A 19,655-nucleotide genomic window follows, 5' to 3' on the forward strand; every position below is an offset into this window, starting at 1 on the left:
TTAAATCATTAAGCATCTTTTTATGGTATTGAAGCTTCCATGGGCCAAACACTGTTCTAAGCACCAGGGTAGGTTCGAATTAATTAGATCGGACACAGTCCCAGTCCCACATGGGGCTCACAGTCTGAATAGGAGGGAGAACACGTATCCCCATTATACAATTGAGGGAACTGAGGCCCAGTGAAGTGACTTGCTCAAGGTCACACTTGTCCAAGCAGTTGGCAGAGCTCTTATTAGAACACAGATCCTTCTGACTTCCAGGCCCCTGGTCTTTCCGCTAGGCCACGTTGCTTCTCTAATCTTTAAGCATCAGTTGATGTTATGGGGTTATACAGTTATTCGAGTTGTAATCTTGACTTCCTGATGTTTGCAATCTAAAAATATGACGAGGCTTAGAATCTGGCTGTAAACCCTCTCTTTTTGTGAAAAGTTTTAATTAAAAAGGAGTAGAAGTCCTTCTCTTATGGCCTAATTCTCCATTAAACGATTTTGGGTAGTAATGAAAATTTTCTAGTTGAGTATAACATAGGTACTATTTGACCATAATACAACATGTTCTTTATCCAGAAAAAAGAAAAGGAGGACCAAATATATATCCCAACCAAAATCAGTTGTGTGGTTGGTATATATCCAGCTTTGCAGAAAACTACTGTTTTTCTGGATAAAATGGAAAACTTACAAGAACTAAATCTTTGTTTCTTGAGAGAGGCATTGACAAGTGTTGAAAATCATAATGAAACCTGGTCTCTGGGTTACTTTTCTCAGAGGAAAGGAGGTGGGGGATGTCCCTGAGGTGGGGGGGGGGGGGCGGGGGGCGGCTGGGCTGGGGAGTGGTGTGTGTGGTAGGCCTGGACCCACAGCTTCATCCAGCCCCGAGTTGGTAGGGAGACCTTTTGTGGGATAGATGTGAGGCAAAACAATGAGTCTTGCTTTATTGCCTCCTGATTTGGTTTAGAGATTCAGAAGAATAGTACTGGCCCAGGGGGCCAGCAACAGTGTTGAAATTCTCACCTGTGTATGGTTTCCCAGCACTCAGTACAGTACTTTGCACACAGTTAAATGCTCAGTAGAGGTTGTTACTACTATGAGTGCTCCCGTTTAGTGAGCACTTGATATTCACCTCATCCTCAGCCCCACAGCATTTATGTACAGATCCAAGTGCAAAATGGCCCTCTCCAGGGGGAAGAGGGTTATTGGAGCAGTAGCATTTATTGAACACCCACGAACAGAGTACTGTACTAAAAGTGAAATAACCAGGCCATGCCCCTGAGGGATAGTGGAAAGAACACGGGCCTGGAAGTCAGGAAGGCTTGGGGTTCTAATCCCGGCTCCTCCACTTGTCGGCTGGGTGACCTTGGGCAAGTCATTTCACTTCTCGGTGCCTCAGTTACCTCATCTGTAAAATGAGAATTAAGATGGGAAACCTCATGTGGGACAAGGACTCTGTCCAACCTGATTACCTTGTTATCTACCCCCAGTGCTTAGTACAGTGCCTGGCATGTAGTAAGGGCTTCATAAATTGCATTAAAAAAAAACCCACTAAAAAGCAGACCTCTAAAATGGCTGCCAGGGACAGCAAGTGCTGGTGGGTTCCATTATCATCCCCAAAATAGCTATGAAGATTAATAGGAAGCAGTGGAAAGGGCAGTGGAAAAGAGTATAGAGAAGAGCTTATTCGTATTTTATTTCTTCTCCTTTGGCCTCTGACCAATGTATACTGACCAAAGGAATATCAGTCAGCTGTAAATGATGATATTGTGCATTGAGTTACATGTATGTGACATATGTAGGTACATGCGGAAGCTAGTGAGAGGATTTTTTGGGAAAGTTCCCAGTGGATGAGCAATTGAAAACACCCTGGTAAGTGCTTGCATTTCATTGATTTTTAAAATGTTGTTGAAAAAAATGCAATTAGTGTTTTTTGTATTCTGAATATCTGATAATGAAATATGAACTAAAGTGTTTAAAATTCAGTTCTGGAACCTCTGGAGATGCAAGTAAAACAGTATTTTCTCACTTTCTTCATTAAAAATATTTTAATAAAATCTTTTAGTTCTTGGTCTTTGGACCGTAAACCGTAGAATTAAGAAGAAATGATTTGACTTTTTTTACATGTCTTAATGTATTCAGTCTTAATTTAAATATATGGTTTCCTTAAAGTTCATTTTAACAAGCACCCGAGATGCCCAGATTTTATTAATTCAATCTATTTTTCAGTGTATGGAGCCCTTGTGTAAACAGACATGCCATACATATCACAGGAAAACTATTACTAGTGGTAGCTTGTGATGTGAAATTTTAATTTTATTTTGAGTAACATTGCACGCATTACTGAAATGAAAATACAGCATTTCCCCCAATTTGAAGTACCAGTTGCGATTGTTTCACCTGTTGAAAAGAAAAGCAAAAAGAGTTTGTCATTTGGAATTCTTCAACGCTTCGACTTGGTACTTTTATAATGCATCTGCCTTTTGTTGCTTTCACTGCATTGCTGTATTTCAATGCGCAAGAAAAGTAATATCCCGAGCTGCTTCCTAATGAGAGAATAAGAGGGTTAAAAGATGCATCCAGACTCCTCGCCATGGGCGGGGAATGGGTCTACCAACTCTGTTGTGTTTTTCTCTTCCCAGGTGTGTAGTATAATGCTCTGCGCATAATAAGCGCTCAATAAATACCACTGATTGGGTGGATGGAGATACTAGTTCTAAATCATTAGCTTTGCCAGTGAACCAACAACGTCTAATTCAGGGAGATCCAGCTTCTCTGGGGGTGGGACATATTTGTTTAAAGAACCAAGCTGACTGCTGGCCCTTCTGGAAATTAGAACAAAAGTATTTTTTTTTAAGTACCAGGATAATTTAAAAATGATTACTGCCTCTGATTCTGCGGAGATACACATGAATTGGCAAAGTGTTTTAGTTTTTGTATTTTCATGTGAACGTCAAGATTGGAGCTACTAGTTTTAATTAGGCCCTATTTGAGAATGACTCAAAGTGGAGAGGGGTTGCTAGCGTTTTGGAAGAAAATGGCCATGATGAATCAGAAAAAATGCCCCCACCCCTACAAAGCACCAGAGGAAGTTGAACAGGTAAAGTCAGTAGTGAAAGGTGGTATTTTTTTGGGTGTCCATTTATATAATGAGAAAAGGCAGGCTAGGTTTGAATACACCGGAAGACGACCTGGGCTCAAAATTCATGTCAGCAGTGGAGTACTATATTAAGCTTTTTGTTCAGTTTCCTAAAGGATAGAGAGAAACTGAAGAGTGTCTGGAAAAGAGCATTAAACACTATTACTTATAAAAGGAATCCTTCTAAGGAAAAGGAATTGGGAGTTGTTTAATCAGTTGTATTTATTGAGCTCTTATTATATGCAGAGCACTGTACTAAGCACTTGGGAAAATACAATTTAAGAGTTAGTAGACACATGCCCCGCCTACACCTTGTAGAAGAAAAGCCTAAGGGGTTACTAAATACCTAGCCTCAGTTATAGGAACAGCCTTTAGTGATGCTCTTGGGTGTCAGTCCATCAGTCTACGGTATTTATTGAACTCTTACTGTGTGCATATATCTACCAACTCTATTGGATCGTGCTTTCCCAAGCACTTAGTACAACGCTCTCTGCACATAGTAAGTGCTCAGTAAATACCACTGACTGGTGGGTTGACTGGGACATAATGAGGAGGGTTTTTTTTTAATCAAACTCTGCAACAGACCATGGAGGCTTCATCCCAGGGGGATCTCCCCTACATAAAAAGGAAAAGAGATTTGGTGACCTCTGAGTCCCTTCACGTTGGATTCTGTAATGTATTTGTGAGCTAGCCATAGCTTGTGGAAACACGGGCGTGATTTTAACCAATGAAACTGCTAAATTTTTCAATGGCATTTCGTTCTCTTCTAGCCCTCTTCCCACCTCTTTCCCTTCCCACCCCGACCTTGAGTGAGATGGCAGTCAGTAGGCAGCAGTAATTTTTACATCTTCTGTTCAGCCTGATTTCACTCTTCTTTCCCCCTCCCCCCACCATGGCGTAGCCAGGGCGGGGAGCCTTTTCAATAGCCATTTTATTATCGCCAATCGCCCGCAGCATTCACTGAGTGCCTTCTCTGCGGGAACTGTACGAGGCATTTGGGGATTACGTCCACGTCCACGGAAGGAATAAGAAGACGCAGTCTCTTCCCTTGAGTAATTGACAGTCTAATGGAGAGGGCAAACCCATCTTTACTGGCCTTTATACAGTAGGGTCAAGGACGGGACAGAAAAGACGAGGCCTAAATGGATAAATAGACGAATGCACAGGTAAGTGCCGACCCACGCCTGTTGATGTTGCATGTTGGAGGTGATCGATCTAGGAAACCTTGCATGACAGAAAAGAGATCGAATCAGGGAAACCTGCTGAGGAGAAGGTAGGTAGTGATATTTAAGGGATGGAAAGTGTATTTTGGAAAGATCTTCAGGGGAGCTTGGTGTAGTGGAAAAAGCCCAGGTGAGAGTATTGGAAGATCCAGGTATTTGTTCAGCTCTGTCACTGGCCTACTTTTTTTCCCCCTCTTGTTTTTGAATTCACTCCTGCAGAAATAATCATCAGTTATTCTACAAGTTATTCTACAGTGTTCAGATTGAGAGAAAGAAAATGACCACTGACCAATATTTTGGATAACTTGTTTATGCTGGATAGTTATTTCTTATTGTTTCGAAGGTGGGATAACTTCTTGTAGAGGTCATTATCCTACTGAGTTGATTTAGATGACTTCTGATCAATGGAAACTCCTTGAATTAAAAAGAGATTTTGGCTTTCTGCCTTTGAATTTCTTTTGGAAGAGAAGCAGCGTGGCCTAGTGAGTACAGCATGGGCCTGGGATTCAGAAGGATATGGGTTCTAATCCCAACTTTGCCTCCTTTCTGCTGGGTGATTTTGGTCAAGTCACTTAACTTGTCTGTACCTGTTACTTCATCTGTTAAAATGGGGATTGGGACTGTGAGCCCCTCAGGGGTTTTGCACACAGTAAGCGCTCTGTAAATAAAATTGAATGAATGAACATGCACTATATCCAACCTGATTTGCCTGTATCTGCCCTAGTACTTACCCATAGTAAGCGCTTAACAAATACCAAAATCCCCTCCCCGCCTTTAACTTGCACCAATTATATTAGTATTCAATTTAATATGGCCATATCATGTTAATGCTTACATTTTTGGCCAGTATTGCTGTGTTTCCTGATGCTGTTGGGTAGAGGGCCATGCTATGAGTAGATGAGGAAAGGAATGAGGACGTTGGTTGGAAATAGTATCTTTAAACGTAATTGCTTGTGACAAAGGTCAAAAAAAGTTTATTCCTATTCCTATGTTGCCCCTCCTCCCCCTTATTTTTGTGGCCTAGCACACCTCTTTATTTCCTCGCTCCTCTCCTACTACAGCCCAGCCCACAGATGCAGTTGATTTTCATCGCTTCCATATTAGGTTTTAAGCTCTTTTGAGGGTAGGAAATATATTTAACAAATCTATTGTATTGGTATTCTGTTGTATTCCCCCCGAGGGCTCAGTACAATGTTTTGCACACCGTAAGCTTGATCGACTGCTTGCATCAATTCATCCTAAACACCCCCTTTTCTTTGCCTTAAGTGAGATGCTCATGGCCAAACTGCCTTTATCAACTTTGGCTTTGTGAAGCCTGTCAGCCATTTTGAAGGAGAAGCACTTTTAGATAGAACATAATACTTTTAAGTCTGAAATGTAAGCCTAACATGCTTTTGAGTTTTAGATGCTTATATCATCTGCAGTTTAAGTTAAATTTTAAAAAAGTCATTCAGATGAAGAATGGATTTAACTTCATTTAAATCCTTGTAGAAATAATCAAAGTTAATTTAAAAAAATTGCCTAAAAGCTCCAAGTTCAGAGACTCTTTGGTAGAGTAAAATAGGGTAAGATAAATCTTTTTCTTCCCCTTTCATTAAAATGGATTTTTTCTTGGGTACAGGCACTAGAAATTCCTTTTAAACTATTTCTTTGTTCTTGTTTTATAGTACAGAGGAAAATTCAAACATTACCATCTGCATTCTCAGATTTTAGTATAGAGGGTGATTTAATTCTATCACTTAGAAACTTCAATGCACCCTTGAAATTAATTTTTTAAGAGGAAGGTGATCAAATTTTCCATTTCATGTAAACTTTTGGCTTGTATATGCTCTCCTTATGGGCAGGAAAAAAAACCCTTCCTGGTTAATAACTGGAATGTGTAGATTTTACACTTCATATCAGATTTTCCTCTCAGTGAACTTTCCTTCCTGTAGCTGATTAATCAAAGCAGAAGTGGAGGAAAGAGTTGCTTTTAATTCTAGAAGGGCACAATTCTCGAGTGTCATGAGAAACTAACATGCTTGAACTGGAATAGTTTCTCTGCCCATTAAATGGTTTCTTACTATCATTGTCTTTCTCATCGGCAACTCGCGAGTGAACGTTCACTGTAGACGTACCTGAGCCAAAGTGGTGTAGGAAAACACAAGGCACTGAAAGGTGTGATCCTTCCTCCTGTTGAATTTACAATTAAATGTTCTCTTCCCTTTAAAAGGTAGGTGAGATGTCACAGTAATGCAAGAGATTGAGGGTGGAAGGTTGAACTGAGCAGCAGTGAATCTTGTCACCTGCGTTGGTACCAAAAGAAAGAAATTGTGTGAGCAGCCTTGTTTTAAAATTATAGTGGAGTTTACTTATATCCTGAGTTTGGAAGAAATTAAAAGTGCCTTCCAAGAAAAATAAGAAGAAACTCAAGAAGCTGGTCCAGGGACCAGACCCAACAAGGAGTTTGGTTGTGACCTACTGTCCTGATGATGGTTCAGGTCTGACATGGAGCAGTGACCTTTTTAGCTGATCCTGTGCCACCGGGCGTAGTGAAACTCAAAAGTGCTTTGTTAGCTGACTCTAATATTTCCAAAAAACATCCTTTTCCCCTCCTTCCCCCTGCCCTCAGCCCAGAGAAATAGGCCAAGAACTTCATTTGGGATCCACATTGAACAATGTGGATCAGAGAAGCAGCGAGGGCTAGTGGATAGAGCACAAGCCTGGGAGTCAAAAGGACCTGGGTCCTAATTCTGGCTCTGCCACTCGTCTGCTCTGTGACCTCGGGCAAGTCACTTCACTTCTCTGGGCCTCAGTTCCTTCATCTGTAAAATGGGGATAAAGACAACCCCGGGTGGGACATGAGCTGTGTCCAACTCGATTAGCTTGTATCTACCCTGTATTAAGATACAGTGCCTGGCACGTACTAAGCACTTAACAGAGCACCAGCAAACCAAAGCAATACATACCTTCTTGTTCTGTGTCCCTTGTCTGTTCCCATTGGGAACCCTTCCCTCTCCCAAATTCCCACATTATGACTTCATCTTGGCTCGAGGGTTTGTCAGTAGTTGATCAAGGAAGCTAACATAATGCAGTCTTCCTGAAGAACTTTTATTCTTTTCCAGAGCAGGAAGTCTTGGCACCTGTCATTATGTAATGTTCTTGACAAAGTGGTTCAAGATTGACACAGCATGTTAGATTATGCTGTCTGCTGATAGACACCAGTTGCCAGAATTACCCTGACTAAAAAGGCCTGGGGGAAAAAAATCTAGCTTGCTTAAACAACCCCTCTAGTCTGAATCCTCCGTATAGCCTTTGCACGTGGAAAATCCTATTTTCTTTTTTCCATGGAACCTAAATCAGTATTTGTTGAGTGTGCACTGTGTGCAGAGCACTGTAGTAATTGCTGAGGATTGTACAATGTAACACTATACCTGACTTGCCAGGTCATAAATTGAGTATAATTAATGATGTTGAAGATGTGCTAAACACAGTAACTGTCAAGTATTGCCAGAATATATGCATTCCTGAGCAGAAAATAGCCCAAGAGCCAAGTAGTCATATCTCCTTATGCAAAGAAAGACGCTGTCTCTGTTCCCTGAACTTGGAGGCTATACTGATCGAAACCAATCCGAGGATTTCCACATATCCCTGTAAATGAGTCAATCGGTCAATGGTATTTATTGAGCGCTTACTGTGTGCAGAGCACTGTTCTGAGTGCCTGGGAGAGTACAGTATAGCAGAGTTGGAAGACACATTCCCTGCCCACAAGGAGCTTACTGTTTAGAGGGAGGAAAAATGGCTCCAACTTTATCAGACAGAATAAGAACTGTAGACTAATAACATGTGAATAGAGTTTCTGGGCACCCCTTCCACCCTCCAAGGGATAACCCTCCACAGAGGGTAATTTCTTGGCCAACCCGTGAAGACCAGACTCCTGCTCCAACACTTGACAAAACCATCCCGGCAGCCAGAGCCTTGAAGAATGGCGAAGCTTCCAGATCCCTGTCATCTTCACGGGCGCTCCTCTTCCCCCCGGAACACTGACGAAATGCTTCATGGATGCCAACCTTACCTTCAACCTAAAGGATAGAAAAGGATCGAAGCCACTGTGGGATCGTGGGCAAGGTTCTAGCCAGAGTCCACTGGGCCAGATTACCGGGGAACGGGAGCCCAGGAGAGCAACGCAGTTTCACACCACAGGAGGGCACAACAGACGTAGTCTTTGTAGCCTGTCAGATGGAGGAGATGAAAAGAGAAAAGCCTCTGTTTCCATCCCCAACTTTTTATCATCAACACCATTTGACCCCACCAGTAAGCCTGGGCTGCGGCATCTACTGAAAAGGTTTGGCCAGCTGAAACGTTTTCCAAGATCCTCAAACAACTCCACCGCAAAATGGCCGGCTGTGTCACATTGGGAAGGGTTCCCTTCAGGTCCTCTCCTGAATCACTTAGGAATAAATCAAGGCTGATCAAGGCTGAGTACTAGGTCCAGTCTTAGTTGTAGTACTGAGTGTCAGATTTGGGCTTCACTTCTCGGTACCTCAGTTCCCTCATCTGTAAAATGGGGATTAAGCCTGTGAGCCCCACGTGGGACAACCTGATCACCTTGTATCCCCCCAGCACTTATAACAGTACTTTGCACATAGTAAGCACTTAACAAATACCATTGTTATTATTATTATTATGAGCAGACGTGCTTGGATTCCATCCGATCACTGCTGTCAGAATCCTTAGGCAAACTCTTGCAACTCATAATGATAAAAGCATCACCAAAAATTCTCAAATTACTCTTAAATACCACGTGCCTTCTCCAGAACGTCACACACCAGAAAAAAAGTGATTTTGAACTTTCCTTAGCTCAGAGCCTTTTTTTTGGTATTTAAGTGCTTACTATGTGCCAGGCACTGTACTAAGCGCTGGAGTAGATATAGCTAATCAGGTTGGACACAGTCCCTGTCCCACATGGGGGCTCAGAGTCTTAATCCCATTATACAGGTGAGGGACCTGAGGTACAGAGAAGTGAAGTGGCTTGCCCAAGGTCACATAGCAGGCAAGGGGTGGAGCTGGGATTAGAAGCCAGGTCTATCCAGTTGGCCAAGCTGCTTCTCATGGATTGGATCGACAGTCTGTGGATAAAGTTTATGTATCAGCCCACCCCCTGCAGATGCTGCGCACAACCAGCGGTTAACACTGACAGAGAAGAATGGTGTGACGGAATTCTGGTTCCTTGGTAACACACAGCCCAGTGATGGCTAAGGAAGTAGTAAACTGAATCGAGAAGGCTAATTAGGCCTCTGGAAGACCCAGAGACAGCACATGGGGCCAGCTTTGCATCGAGACGCAGACCAAACTGAAGGTCTGTGGAACAGCTCTAGCGAGCAAGTCTCTTTTTGATGGCGCGACTGTGAACTTCTATCGGCACTACCTTTGACCTGCAGTAATGTACTATTGAGGTGCAGTGTTCACCAGGTGACAAGAACGAGGTCCTAGAATGACTAACGTTGAAGCAGTGCCTGCCACATCATACCTTGGCTGGGCCAGACTTGTGAAGAAAATGGTATCTAAGCTTAGTGGGAGAAAAGATGGACAGAAGAGGCACCTTAAAGACACAGGGAAGCGAAACATTGTGACATAGCCGAAGACAGTTGGGTCACAGCTGGTCACAGAAGATGGATCCATGTGGTGGGAGAAGGGTGATTGCCCTGGAGCAGAGGTCCTGGGAAGAGTGTGACACCGAAGGAAATGAAAAATATCACCAGGCACTGTGGGTAGCAAATTGAGCCACACAGAAAAGGGCAGTCTTTACGTGCACATCATGCAAAAGTGAGTGCCAGTCATGCCGCGGTTTTATCAACCAAACTTGGGCCCCGAGGAGTGGCATCGCTATCAGAGCTGTCATCAAACCTGAAGAACTGCTCTTGGGCCTGCTCTTCGTCCCTCTCTGTCCCCCAATTTCTCCCTCACCCCTTCTACCTTTTTCCCCCTCTTTCTCCTTCTCCCCCCCCCCCGCTCTTTGCCCTCTCTCTTTCTCAAATTCTCCTACTGTCATATCTACTCAGTTTTTCCCTAACCTGTAATTTCATAATGTGTTTTGGATATAATGTAGTTAAACTAGGGAGAATTCTTCTTACAACATGTGTATTTGGGTAGAATGCAGCACAATGGAAGAAGTGGTTATGTTTAGACATCAGTTACTCAAGACTTGGTCAGCCCCTAAAATATAGGAGAATCAATCAATTGTGTTTTATTGAGCACCTACTGTGCCCAGAGCCCTGTACTAAGTATAGTTGGGAGTGTACAGTTAAACAGTATAACGGAGTTGGTAGACACATTCCCTTCCCATAATGAGCTTACAGTCCAGAGGGGGAGACAAACATCAATATAAATAAATTACAAATAGAACTGTGTGTGTGCATAAAAGTGTATACAAATGCACCTATATCACCCTTTCTCAACCATGTACTGGGATGTGATAACTCATATGGCTGCTGAAAAATATCAGCAAAATTGGCTTATTTCAATAAATCATGGCACAGGAGAATGCACCTCATTCCTCTTTGACCAAAAACTCGGGCCCCAAGTTTCAAGGGGATTTGTCTGGGAGGAGAAATCCGGTTCTTAAAAAAAGACTATCGACTAGTGTACACTTTTCTTTATTCTACTGGGGAAGTTATTTTAGAATGATTTTGGCACTTAAGTGCTTATTGTGTGCCTAAGCTTTGGGGAAGGTATAGAACAGTCAGATATAGTTCCTGTCTCACATGAAACTTTCAGTCTTAGAGAGAGGGAGGGTATATATGTGAGTGCTTCTGGACAGGGCGTTATTGTACTGGCGTGTCAGAAATAGTTCACCTAATTTAACTAATATTGCCAAGAGCTACCTGCAGACTTGATTGAAAGCCTGTATGGGCCATCCCAATTCAGCTAGAATTAATTTCTTGCTGGGGTTTGCCTTAGTTTAGATTCCCTGCCCTCCTTCCCCACCCCTTGACCCCTGGAGGAATTGAAGCATCAATCAGTAATAATAGGTGGTGTATCTCTTCTCTTGGAACACTATTTTAGTAGGTTGATCATATAATTTTTTAAGAAAAATGATATTCTTTGCCAGATTTGGGGAATGAAGGGGACAGGGATAAGGAGGATTGGATGAATTATAAGAATATTTGAACATATATTTTAATTGCCATTAGTACACACAAGAGAGCATGGTAGAAATTGAGTTCCCATAACTTCTTTTAGGGCTCATTTCACTTATTGGCCTCAATAACATTTCCTCCAACTGCAACAGCAGCCTCAGACTTTGGCATTGCACAGTTACAGGCCTGGAATTGCCAATCCGTTGGTGAGCCTTATATGCTCTTCTATTCCTCTGGGGTAGGTGACTTGAGGGCTGAGCAGGTTGACTGAGACCTCTAATCAAACACGTTTGATCGACATTGTTGGCAAAGCCGATCTGGAACCGGGAGACTTTTACCTGGGCCTGTGGGCCTCTCGTCGGAGGGCCAAGCCTGGCTAGACCCAGAGAGCTCCTTTCCTCTCCCCTGACTGTTCCCAGCCAATTAGGCAGCCAATTAGGATGGGGGGAGAGAGAGAGAGAGATGAGGAAGGGAGGTAAAAGCCAATCGGCAAACCATTTAAGTGCATTCTTCTATGGTGAATTCTTCCTTTTGAATCTGGACCATGCTCTGCTGGCTGAACCAGGACTTTACAGCTGCCAACAGCCTGCATTCATGCTCTAAGGTTAAGCCTTGAAGCACCAGTAAAGTTTTGGAAATTTAGTGGTTAGGTGGTCTGGACCCTAAATTTGGTCTGCCTGTTGGACTTGAGCTGAGAATGGGTAGATAAGTTTGGTGGCAATGATTCAGCTGATTAAGGTTCTGGAAGATAGCTAGGTTTTCCCCTAATTCCCCTGTTCCAACCTGATTTTCACTGTTTTTTCCTCCTAACCTAAACCATTATGAGGACTGTAAGCCAATTTTTTTTGTAAGTGTTGTGGAAATCACATGACATCCCCTGGAACTAGGATATCTGATCATCTTACTCTTGGGGGAATGATGTCTATTAAAATTCTTCTACAGGAGCTAGGCGGTGGATTATAGTGTAGCTCTTGTCAGATCTCTTCTAGTGTTCTCAAAGGATGACAGAATTCCTTGTTCAGTTCTGTGTGTTCCGTCCATGCCCTTGTGCTTATCTGGTGTGTGATTAGATCTAGTGATCTTCCAAAAGTCTCAAGGATATAACTTGGTAAATTCCTAGTTTGAGAGAACTTGCCCTCTAATGTTTAATTTAGTGACATTAAAGCCAAAAGGGACCAAACTTTCTTATTTGTTAGCCAGGTAGCTCTTCTGTTTGTGAGGACATTTTATATTGTTGGCACATATAAAGAAAGTGTTTTTCATGGACTAGAATTCAAAAAAAGAGGCGAGCTTTAGATATCAAATTTAGGAAATCATCCTCTCTTCTGTTAAGACTCTAAGGTGGGTAGAAGGGAGCCTCTTTCCAAATTTGGGATTTGAGGTCTAGGTCTTAGAAACTCACCTTAAAGATCCATTTTGCAAGCTGTCATTAGGCTAAGTTGCTCATTATCTATAAAGAATGAATTTATCTTTGGTCGCTTGATCTTTGAGGTCACCCATTCTCAGATTTCTTGGTCTTTAGGTTCTCCTCTTTTCAATTCCTGGGACTTGGTAGCTGAATTCTTGGAGTGATAGGAAGGTTTCTTTTAGGGTAAGTTTTCTTTTCTTTTTCAGAACAAATCACTTTGTTCTTGCCTTCTCTCTTATGCCCTAACTAAAGCCCTTTAAGCCTCAAGCAGTCCTCTTGTCGGGATCGTGCTTTTCCAGTTCAGGTTAACTGTTGTCAGACCTTGGAATAATGATTCCTTAGTAGCTCTGGGCATTTCCAAACTGGAGAGTCAAAGTAGAAGGAGGTTTTAAAGAGTTCTAAGGCCATTCCATTAGGTGAGCACTAGCATCTGCTGTTACCACTTGCTTTCGTACAGTCTTCTGGCTTGCATTCTGTAGCTAGGCCACTGAAAACCTTTTCCCTAACCAGTCAGTTTGTTAGAAAAATCTTTTCTTTTGGAAGACACATTTCTCTTCCTCCCTTTTCCAAATTGTCCATCTCTCCCAAACACATCAATTCAAGCTATGAAGTAGACCCTAAGAAGCAAAGCAGAAGTAGATATCTGCATCTTAATCTGTGAAGTTCTTCCTAGGGAATTTATTATAGTTGTGGGGAGTGATTTATCCTACTTGATTTTTTTAAGATGTCACCGTCTTAATCCACCCTTCAGTCTCCACATCTTTTCCTACCTGTCTTGTTTTCGCTTGGCTTTTCTGTGACCAGACATTAAGATTTTATCCTTTCTTCCTTTGGTTCCATAAGGGCCTCTACTGGAATCTTTTTTCTGCCCTTTATTTTCCATCCTTCATTCCTTTCCCAACTTGATGAAACCCATCCATGTAGACCCCTTTCTTAAAAATTATCCCTGAACACCCTGTCTCTTTCCTCCCTTTTTCCACCAAGTGCTTGTGAGCCATGATGTAACATAATCTTGACAAATTTTAGGACCTTCCCGCTCAGTCCATTGTGTGGAAAGGAGATACTGCATTATCTAGGTAACAACCACCTGTCTGTGCTGCTGAGTGACTTGTAGATTTAAAAAGCCAAAAAGAAATTTAACGCTTGGGATTTCTTGTTTCTGTCATGGTTACACTTCTACCTCTCCTTTTTAATTCTTTTTTATTTTGGGGGAGGGTCCATGACTGAAGAATGAATTGCGCTGGGATCCCTCTGGCATTCGTAAGATTGAACTTTGGTCGTGAAGTGTATTGGTCTCACCTGGCAATCTCTTTTTCTAGGCTGAGTGGCTCAACTTGGAGCGAGTAGTTTTGTTTGTGGTAGAAAATGTAGTCATTTAGCTCCAAGCCAAGTGATTTCGAAGGAGCAGAAGAATGATATAATGTTTTGCGGGAGCATTCTTCAAGATCAAGTGGTGATAGTTGAGACGAGGTTAGGTAGAAGAATAGGTCTTCTTTCCCATTAGCAGGATTATCCACTCAGAGACTGTAATTTCTTAATAAGATTTTTTTCTCTAAAAATCTATATTCAGCTCTCTATTTCAGTGCTTCTCTCCTACCAGAGGTGCAAGGAGTCATCCTAGAACCACAGATTCAGCCAAGACTTCGGAGAGCTTTTGACGTCAGGGCTTCACTTTCTCTACTGAACCATTGGAGGCAGAATATCCAGCTTCTGGAGAGAGTGGGAAAGAATAATAAACAAGTGGGTGCTTTCCATTATTTACTTGGGTTTCTTTCTAAATTTCTGAGTGTCCTTCCATTTCCCATTTAGTTGCATCAGTGACTTCCCCCAGTTCATGCAAAGGACCAATGTTGCGTTCATTTTTCAGAGAACACCAGCTACCCAACTAGTGCCCATTCATAAAAGGGATCTAGTTTCCCCCCTCCAATTTATGAAACCTGGTAGGGTGGGATCCTGGCCTTTTCCAGAATCAAGCGGTCAATACCTGCGTGGCACTAACGTAATAATTTGGTATTAAGATGAAAATGGCAGCTAACTTGCAGCCGTGAGTCAGTGAACTTATGGGTTGACCCTCTATGGGCCAGTGACCCAAAAAGTTCATCTTGGGACAGGGTGGTCTACCCAGTTCTAGCTGACTGAGCAGCCAGATCTAAGTCTTCATCGTGGACAGCTGTAGGATTGAGGGGCCAGCCAATTTGATCAGCATCCTGTTTACCTTGAGGATGTTTTGAGGTCCCTATCATTTTACTATTAAACCTGACTTCATTCCGCATTCTGAGAAATGCAGATTGATTCAAGTCTCAGGCTCTACCTTCCCTAGAAGGCTTGTAGAATGTGCTCTAAAGGAATTTTTGCTTCTGTGGAAATAACGCTGTCTGTGGAGAGAACTTTGACCCACTGTTTTCCATGTCGATAAGGTACGTTCTCCTAGATTCTCTGAACCTAAGGTCAGAACGGGTGGTCCCGGAGATTCTCGTCATCTACGGTGGTGTGCGACCTTTGACCTCGACACCTCCGGCCAGTCTGTAGTCCTCTCTCTCGGAGTTCTGTTGTGACCACAGGTAATCTGAGTGATGGGATAATGGGGGAAACCGGTTTATCTCTCCTCTAAAGACCAGACGTCTTTCAACCGGCAAACCTCGCCTCCCTTCAGCGAAAGGAATAGAGCCTTCGTGGACGGTGCGCCTACCTCGTGCCATCATCTGCAGTTGAGGAACACACTAGTTGTGAATGGACCAACTTTAAGGATCTCTGGAAGACCTGAAAATCTTGGCCCTGAAAACCTTGAGACTTGTTCTCTGGCTTTAGACAGTCATCCGATCAATCGGCCAGTACGGTTGCGGGAAACAGAAGAGACCAGAGTGAAAAGACCAGGTTGGAATATTGCATACCTGAGCAGGAGAATATTCCCCTGTCCAATCAGAAGACTGAACTGAAAGATCTCTCTGTACTAACCCACAAGGTGGATTGTGGGGGAAAAGTGGAGTAGGTGGGCACAAACGGTTGGCTCTAGGGATGACCGTAAACCATACGGCCTGTGAAACAGCATAGGAAAAGCAATACCCATAACTGGGATGATGCATTCATAGGGAAAGCTGCTGGGAGACTGATATTCTCACTCTGCCATTATATGAAAGGAACTTGAAAGGTGAAGGGACAAAAAAAACCAACCCAAAAAACACCCAAAAAGCTACCTCCTTTAATGCCCCAATTGTACTACTTGATATGGAGAATTGTCAAGCCCAGAGAACCTAAGAAATTTCTAGACTGGGACACTCTTCCTATCACATTCCACAAATCTGGAATGAAAAGGAGAGGTTCTGCTTTGTGGTTGTACTGTTACCGTGACTCGGTCCCTCTCTTAAAGTAGTACGTGTCGCGTTCAGTGTGACGTTGCGCTGGACTGATTGGGGAGCGAAAGAGATGGAACAGCTTTTTTATAGCGGTGTACTTTTCAGAAAACAGCATTTTTACAAACCGCGATGGAAGCAGCCAATCATGAGCTACTTGGAGCCCAGAGATCATTAGAGGGATTATTGATTGATTGGCCTTGCTGTGATTCTTTGGCATCAGGGAACTAGTCAAACTAATTTCAGTGAAGTGGAAAAAGAGTGTTAAACCAGTTAGGTCACTTGACCCCTAAGTTAATTTAAATTGCTTTTTAACAGTTTAAAAGTTATAATGATTAACAGGAACTATTTGCATATGACCCTGTTGTGAAGGTGATTTGAGCTTTTATAGCATTTTTAGCTTTTCAGACCATCCTAGATTGCCAAAACAGTTTTCTTTTAATTCAGCATAATTGAACCTTTTGCTCATTAAATATAAACTGCTAAAATGTTTCTGGAAAGTTTGAAGGAGCCTTTCTTTTAGTAGGAAATTATCAAAGATAGAATTATAAATGTTTAAAGGCATTCCCAGCTGAGGTGAGAATTAAAATTTGTAGGAGTTTTAAGTACTCCTAAACCATTATTTCATTCCATAGTTTTTATGGCTAAATGCTAATGGATTCAGAAAAGTTTCAGGAGATCAAACTTCAAAACAATTGGAGCTTTACAAATACACTTTAGAGAATTAAATTGGTTGACCTTCTTGAATCATGACCCAAATCATGGTTTATGAATTTTTAGGACTCCTCGGCTTTTATCCAGCTTTTAAAGATGAAAAGCAATTTAATTACTTGATTAAGTATCAGTAGCTTTGTGCTACAAAATATGCAAGAGAAACTTTGTTGAAAATGTTCAGAGTCTACAAAATCTATCTTTTAAAAACAAAATTCATTGCATTTTCATGTGAATGGATTGAAATTTATGCACACTGAATTTTTCTACCATTTTAAAAAAAAACACATTTATTGGGTGCTAACTGGATGCAGTTGATTGTATACAGTAAAATAACTTTTCAGTGTTTCTTTTGTATGGCTATTAAAACAAATAACCTTTTTTTCTTAGTATGGTTAATATTTTCCCATATATATACACCCACTTATATAAAATATAGTATATATACTTGTTAAAAACTGTAAGTATACTTTTTGCTCAATGCTGCATAATTCACATTTCAGGCATAGAATAAAAGATGGGTCTGCATAAGAATAAAACATTTTCTTGAAATTTAGGTATTTTCTTCTAAAAACCATTTTCTAAATAAATTGATTTTATTTTGTACACCAATTTATGAAACCTGGAAACCATTGCATAAAACTTTTTATGTAGTCCCTGGTGGCTTAGGGAATTTATTACTCTGTGTGCTGGAGAACCTGGCTCTTTGTAGTCATTTACTTACAATTTTATATTTTCGGAATAATTAGAGTATTGGTAGTTCATATGCTCTTGAAAGTAATATTTGGAATAAGGTCTAAGAAAAGGTTTGAAGGAAAGTAAAGTTAAACTTATATCTCACCACATTAGAGGTATTGAATAAACTGACTTCAGTGGATTGAAATAATTGAAAAATCTAATTTTACTTCCTGTATCTCTGCCTTACCTTGGAGGATGGTATGACTTGAAGAATTGTGAGGGGTAGAGTGAAAGGAGACTGATGGTAGTACTGAACGTCCAGTCCATGTCACCTAAGTCAGCCTCCTTCAAGAGCTGGCTCTGGACAGGACTGAGCTTTTCATTCAGTAGTGTTTAAGTGCTTACTATGTAACAGAATCAGCAGACATGTTCCCTGCCCACAATGAGCTTATAGTCTAGAGGGCATGGATAGAATGGTCCATAACGCAAACTTGGATAGACAATTTGTTCTGGTGATGTTGGTTTTAATGTGAGCAAATGGGATAATATTTCAAGCTAACTTCTCCCATCGATTTTATGTGGCATCCTGCCTATAATTTGAGTATTAGAAATTGTTGTGAAATCCCCTAAAGAACCAAACAAAAGAAACCTTTAATATTTCTTTTGAAAAACCTTCAGATTTGCTGAAGACTAAACTGAGATCAGATTCCTTCACAGTCCGATCTAAATCCCAGATGCGGACCATATATATTAGGAATTATGGTTTTCAAATGGAAGGCCTTAACTGAAAACTCCTTCACTTTTAAGAATGTGGAGGCTAGTCGTTTGCTTTGGCCTTGGGCCCAAAGGAAACTTATTTCAAATGTCACGGTGGAGAACATTTAGAACCGTTCATGAATTGATCTGTTTCTGCTCCATATTTTTGCATTTTTGGAAAATCCAGCAAATTAACTTTTTCTTCAGCTTCCTTCTTGCCCTTTCACTAAGGTGAGGCAGAGATATTAAATCTTATACTTTACTAACAATTTTCTTGTGGGAGTAATTAGGATTTTGATGCTAAGGCAAAGAGAATAGAAATTTTCAGTAATGTTAGCATTTATTTAATCATAAATGCCATTCAGAATGTATTATTGCTTTGTGAAGAGAAGCCGTCACTTTAAATTGAGTTGAATTTAAAATGAAACATTTTGTTCCTTGTGCTTCTCTGCACTTCCTAATGTGGAGTGTATGGAATGGGAATACTATTATTACTCCGCATTTTCCTTACCAATATCACCCCTCATGCGTGCCTCCATAAACAAATTTTGTTTTGAAGGTATAATTCTGGTATCTCGGAAGGAAATCCTGCCATCCTTACTTAATAGCAAAGAAACCTCAGAATTGCGGGGCGTGGAGGCAGGGGGTCAACTTTGTCTTTTAGGGCAACTGTGTATGACTAGAATGTAAACTTACTTTGTAGCGAGTCAGTCTCTCATCCAGATTGAGTCAAAACAGACTAAAAAAAAAAAACAACCAAAAACACTAATGTTTGAAGAGACTAGCCTGTGTGGAGACCCAAGTGGAGTACAAAGCCCTGGTCTGAATTGACAAGAAAGGATAAACGATAAATGTAATTTGTTAAACTTCCTAACTTAAGTGGGAATGTGTCGGCAATAAAATTTATCTGAGAACCGGCCCAGGAAAACATGCTAATCTTTATGCAGATATTAATGTGAAGCAAATTTTTCTGAGCCCGTTCCAGGCCTCCTCCCCCTGCCCCCCAATAAAAAATACATTATCTATGCACAGTGATCTGAAAGTAACATCAGGGCATGATCCTAGAGATGAAGTAGTATGAAAATTGAATCAGAAAAATTGCATAATTTTTCCCACTGAGCCTTCGTCAAGTATCAAAGAAAGCAATATAGTTTTATGTGTCTAGAACATTCTTCAGTTATGCACATGAGCATTGACCTAGAGTCTAAAGAAAATCAGGCTGAGCAGGAAATCAGTCACACCTCGGGGAAATTGACCCACAGCATTGGAGTGGTGCTTTCATCT

The 19,655-nt window shown here is 41.4% G+C and overlaps 1 protein-coding gene across 4 annotated transcripts in view; it reads left to right on the forward strand.

Annotated features, from left to right (window-relative positions):
• Window positions 1-19,655, forward strand: part of TSC22D1 (TSC22 domain family member 1) — a 76,647-nt gene that overhangs the window by 16,461 nt on the left and 40,531 nt on the right. Inside the window, exons 2-3 of one of the 4 annotated variants that reach the window (XM_029048124.2) lie at window positions 14,460-14,616; window positions 15,490-17,319. The exons of 1 other annotated variant lie outside the window; for it this stretch is intronic. In XM_029048124.2, coding sequence (XP_028903957.1) covers window positions 14,460-14,616; window positions 15,490-15,588 — 256 coding nt within the window. In that variant the 3' untranslated portion in view covers window positions 15,589-17,319. Of the gene's footprint in view, window positions 1-14,446; window positions 14,620-15,293; window positions 17,320-19,655 lie in introns of those variants that run through there. 2 more of the 4 variants (XM_029048123.2, XM_039914982.1) reach the window with 2 other exon arrangements.

This window comes from Ornithorhynchus anatinus, chromosome 20, assembly GCF_004115215.2.
Source record: "Ornithorhynchus anatinus isolate Pmale09 chromosome 20, mOrnAna1.pri.v4, whole genome shotgun sequence".
Lineage (NCBI taxonomy): Eukaryota > Metazoa > Chordata > Mammalia > Monotremata > Ornithorhynchidae > Ornithorhynchus > Ornithorhynchus anatinus.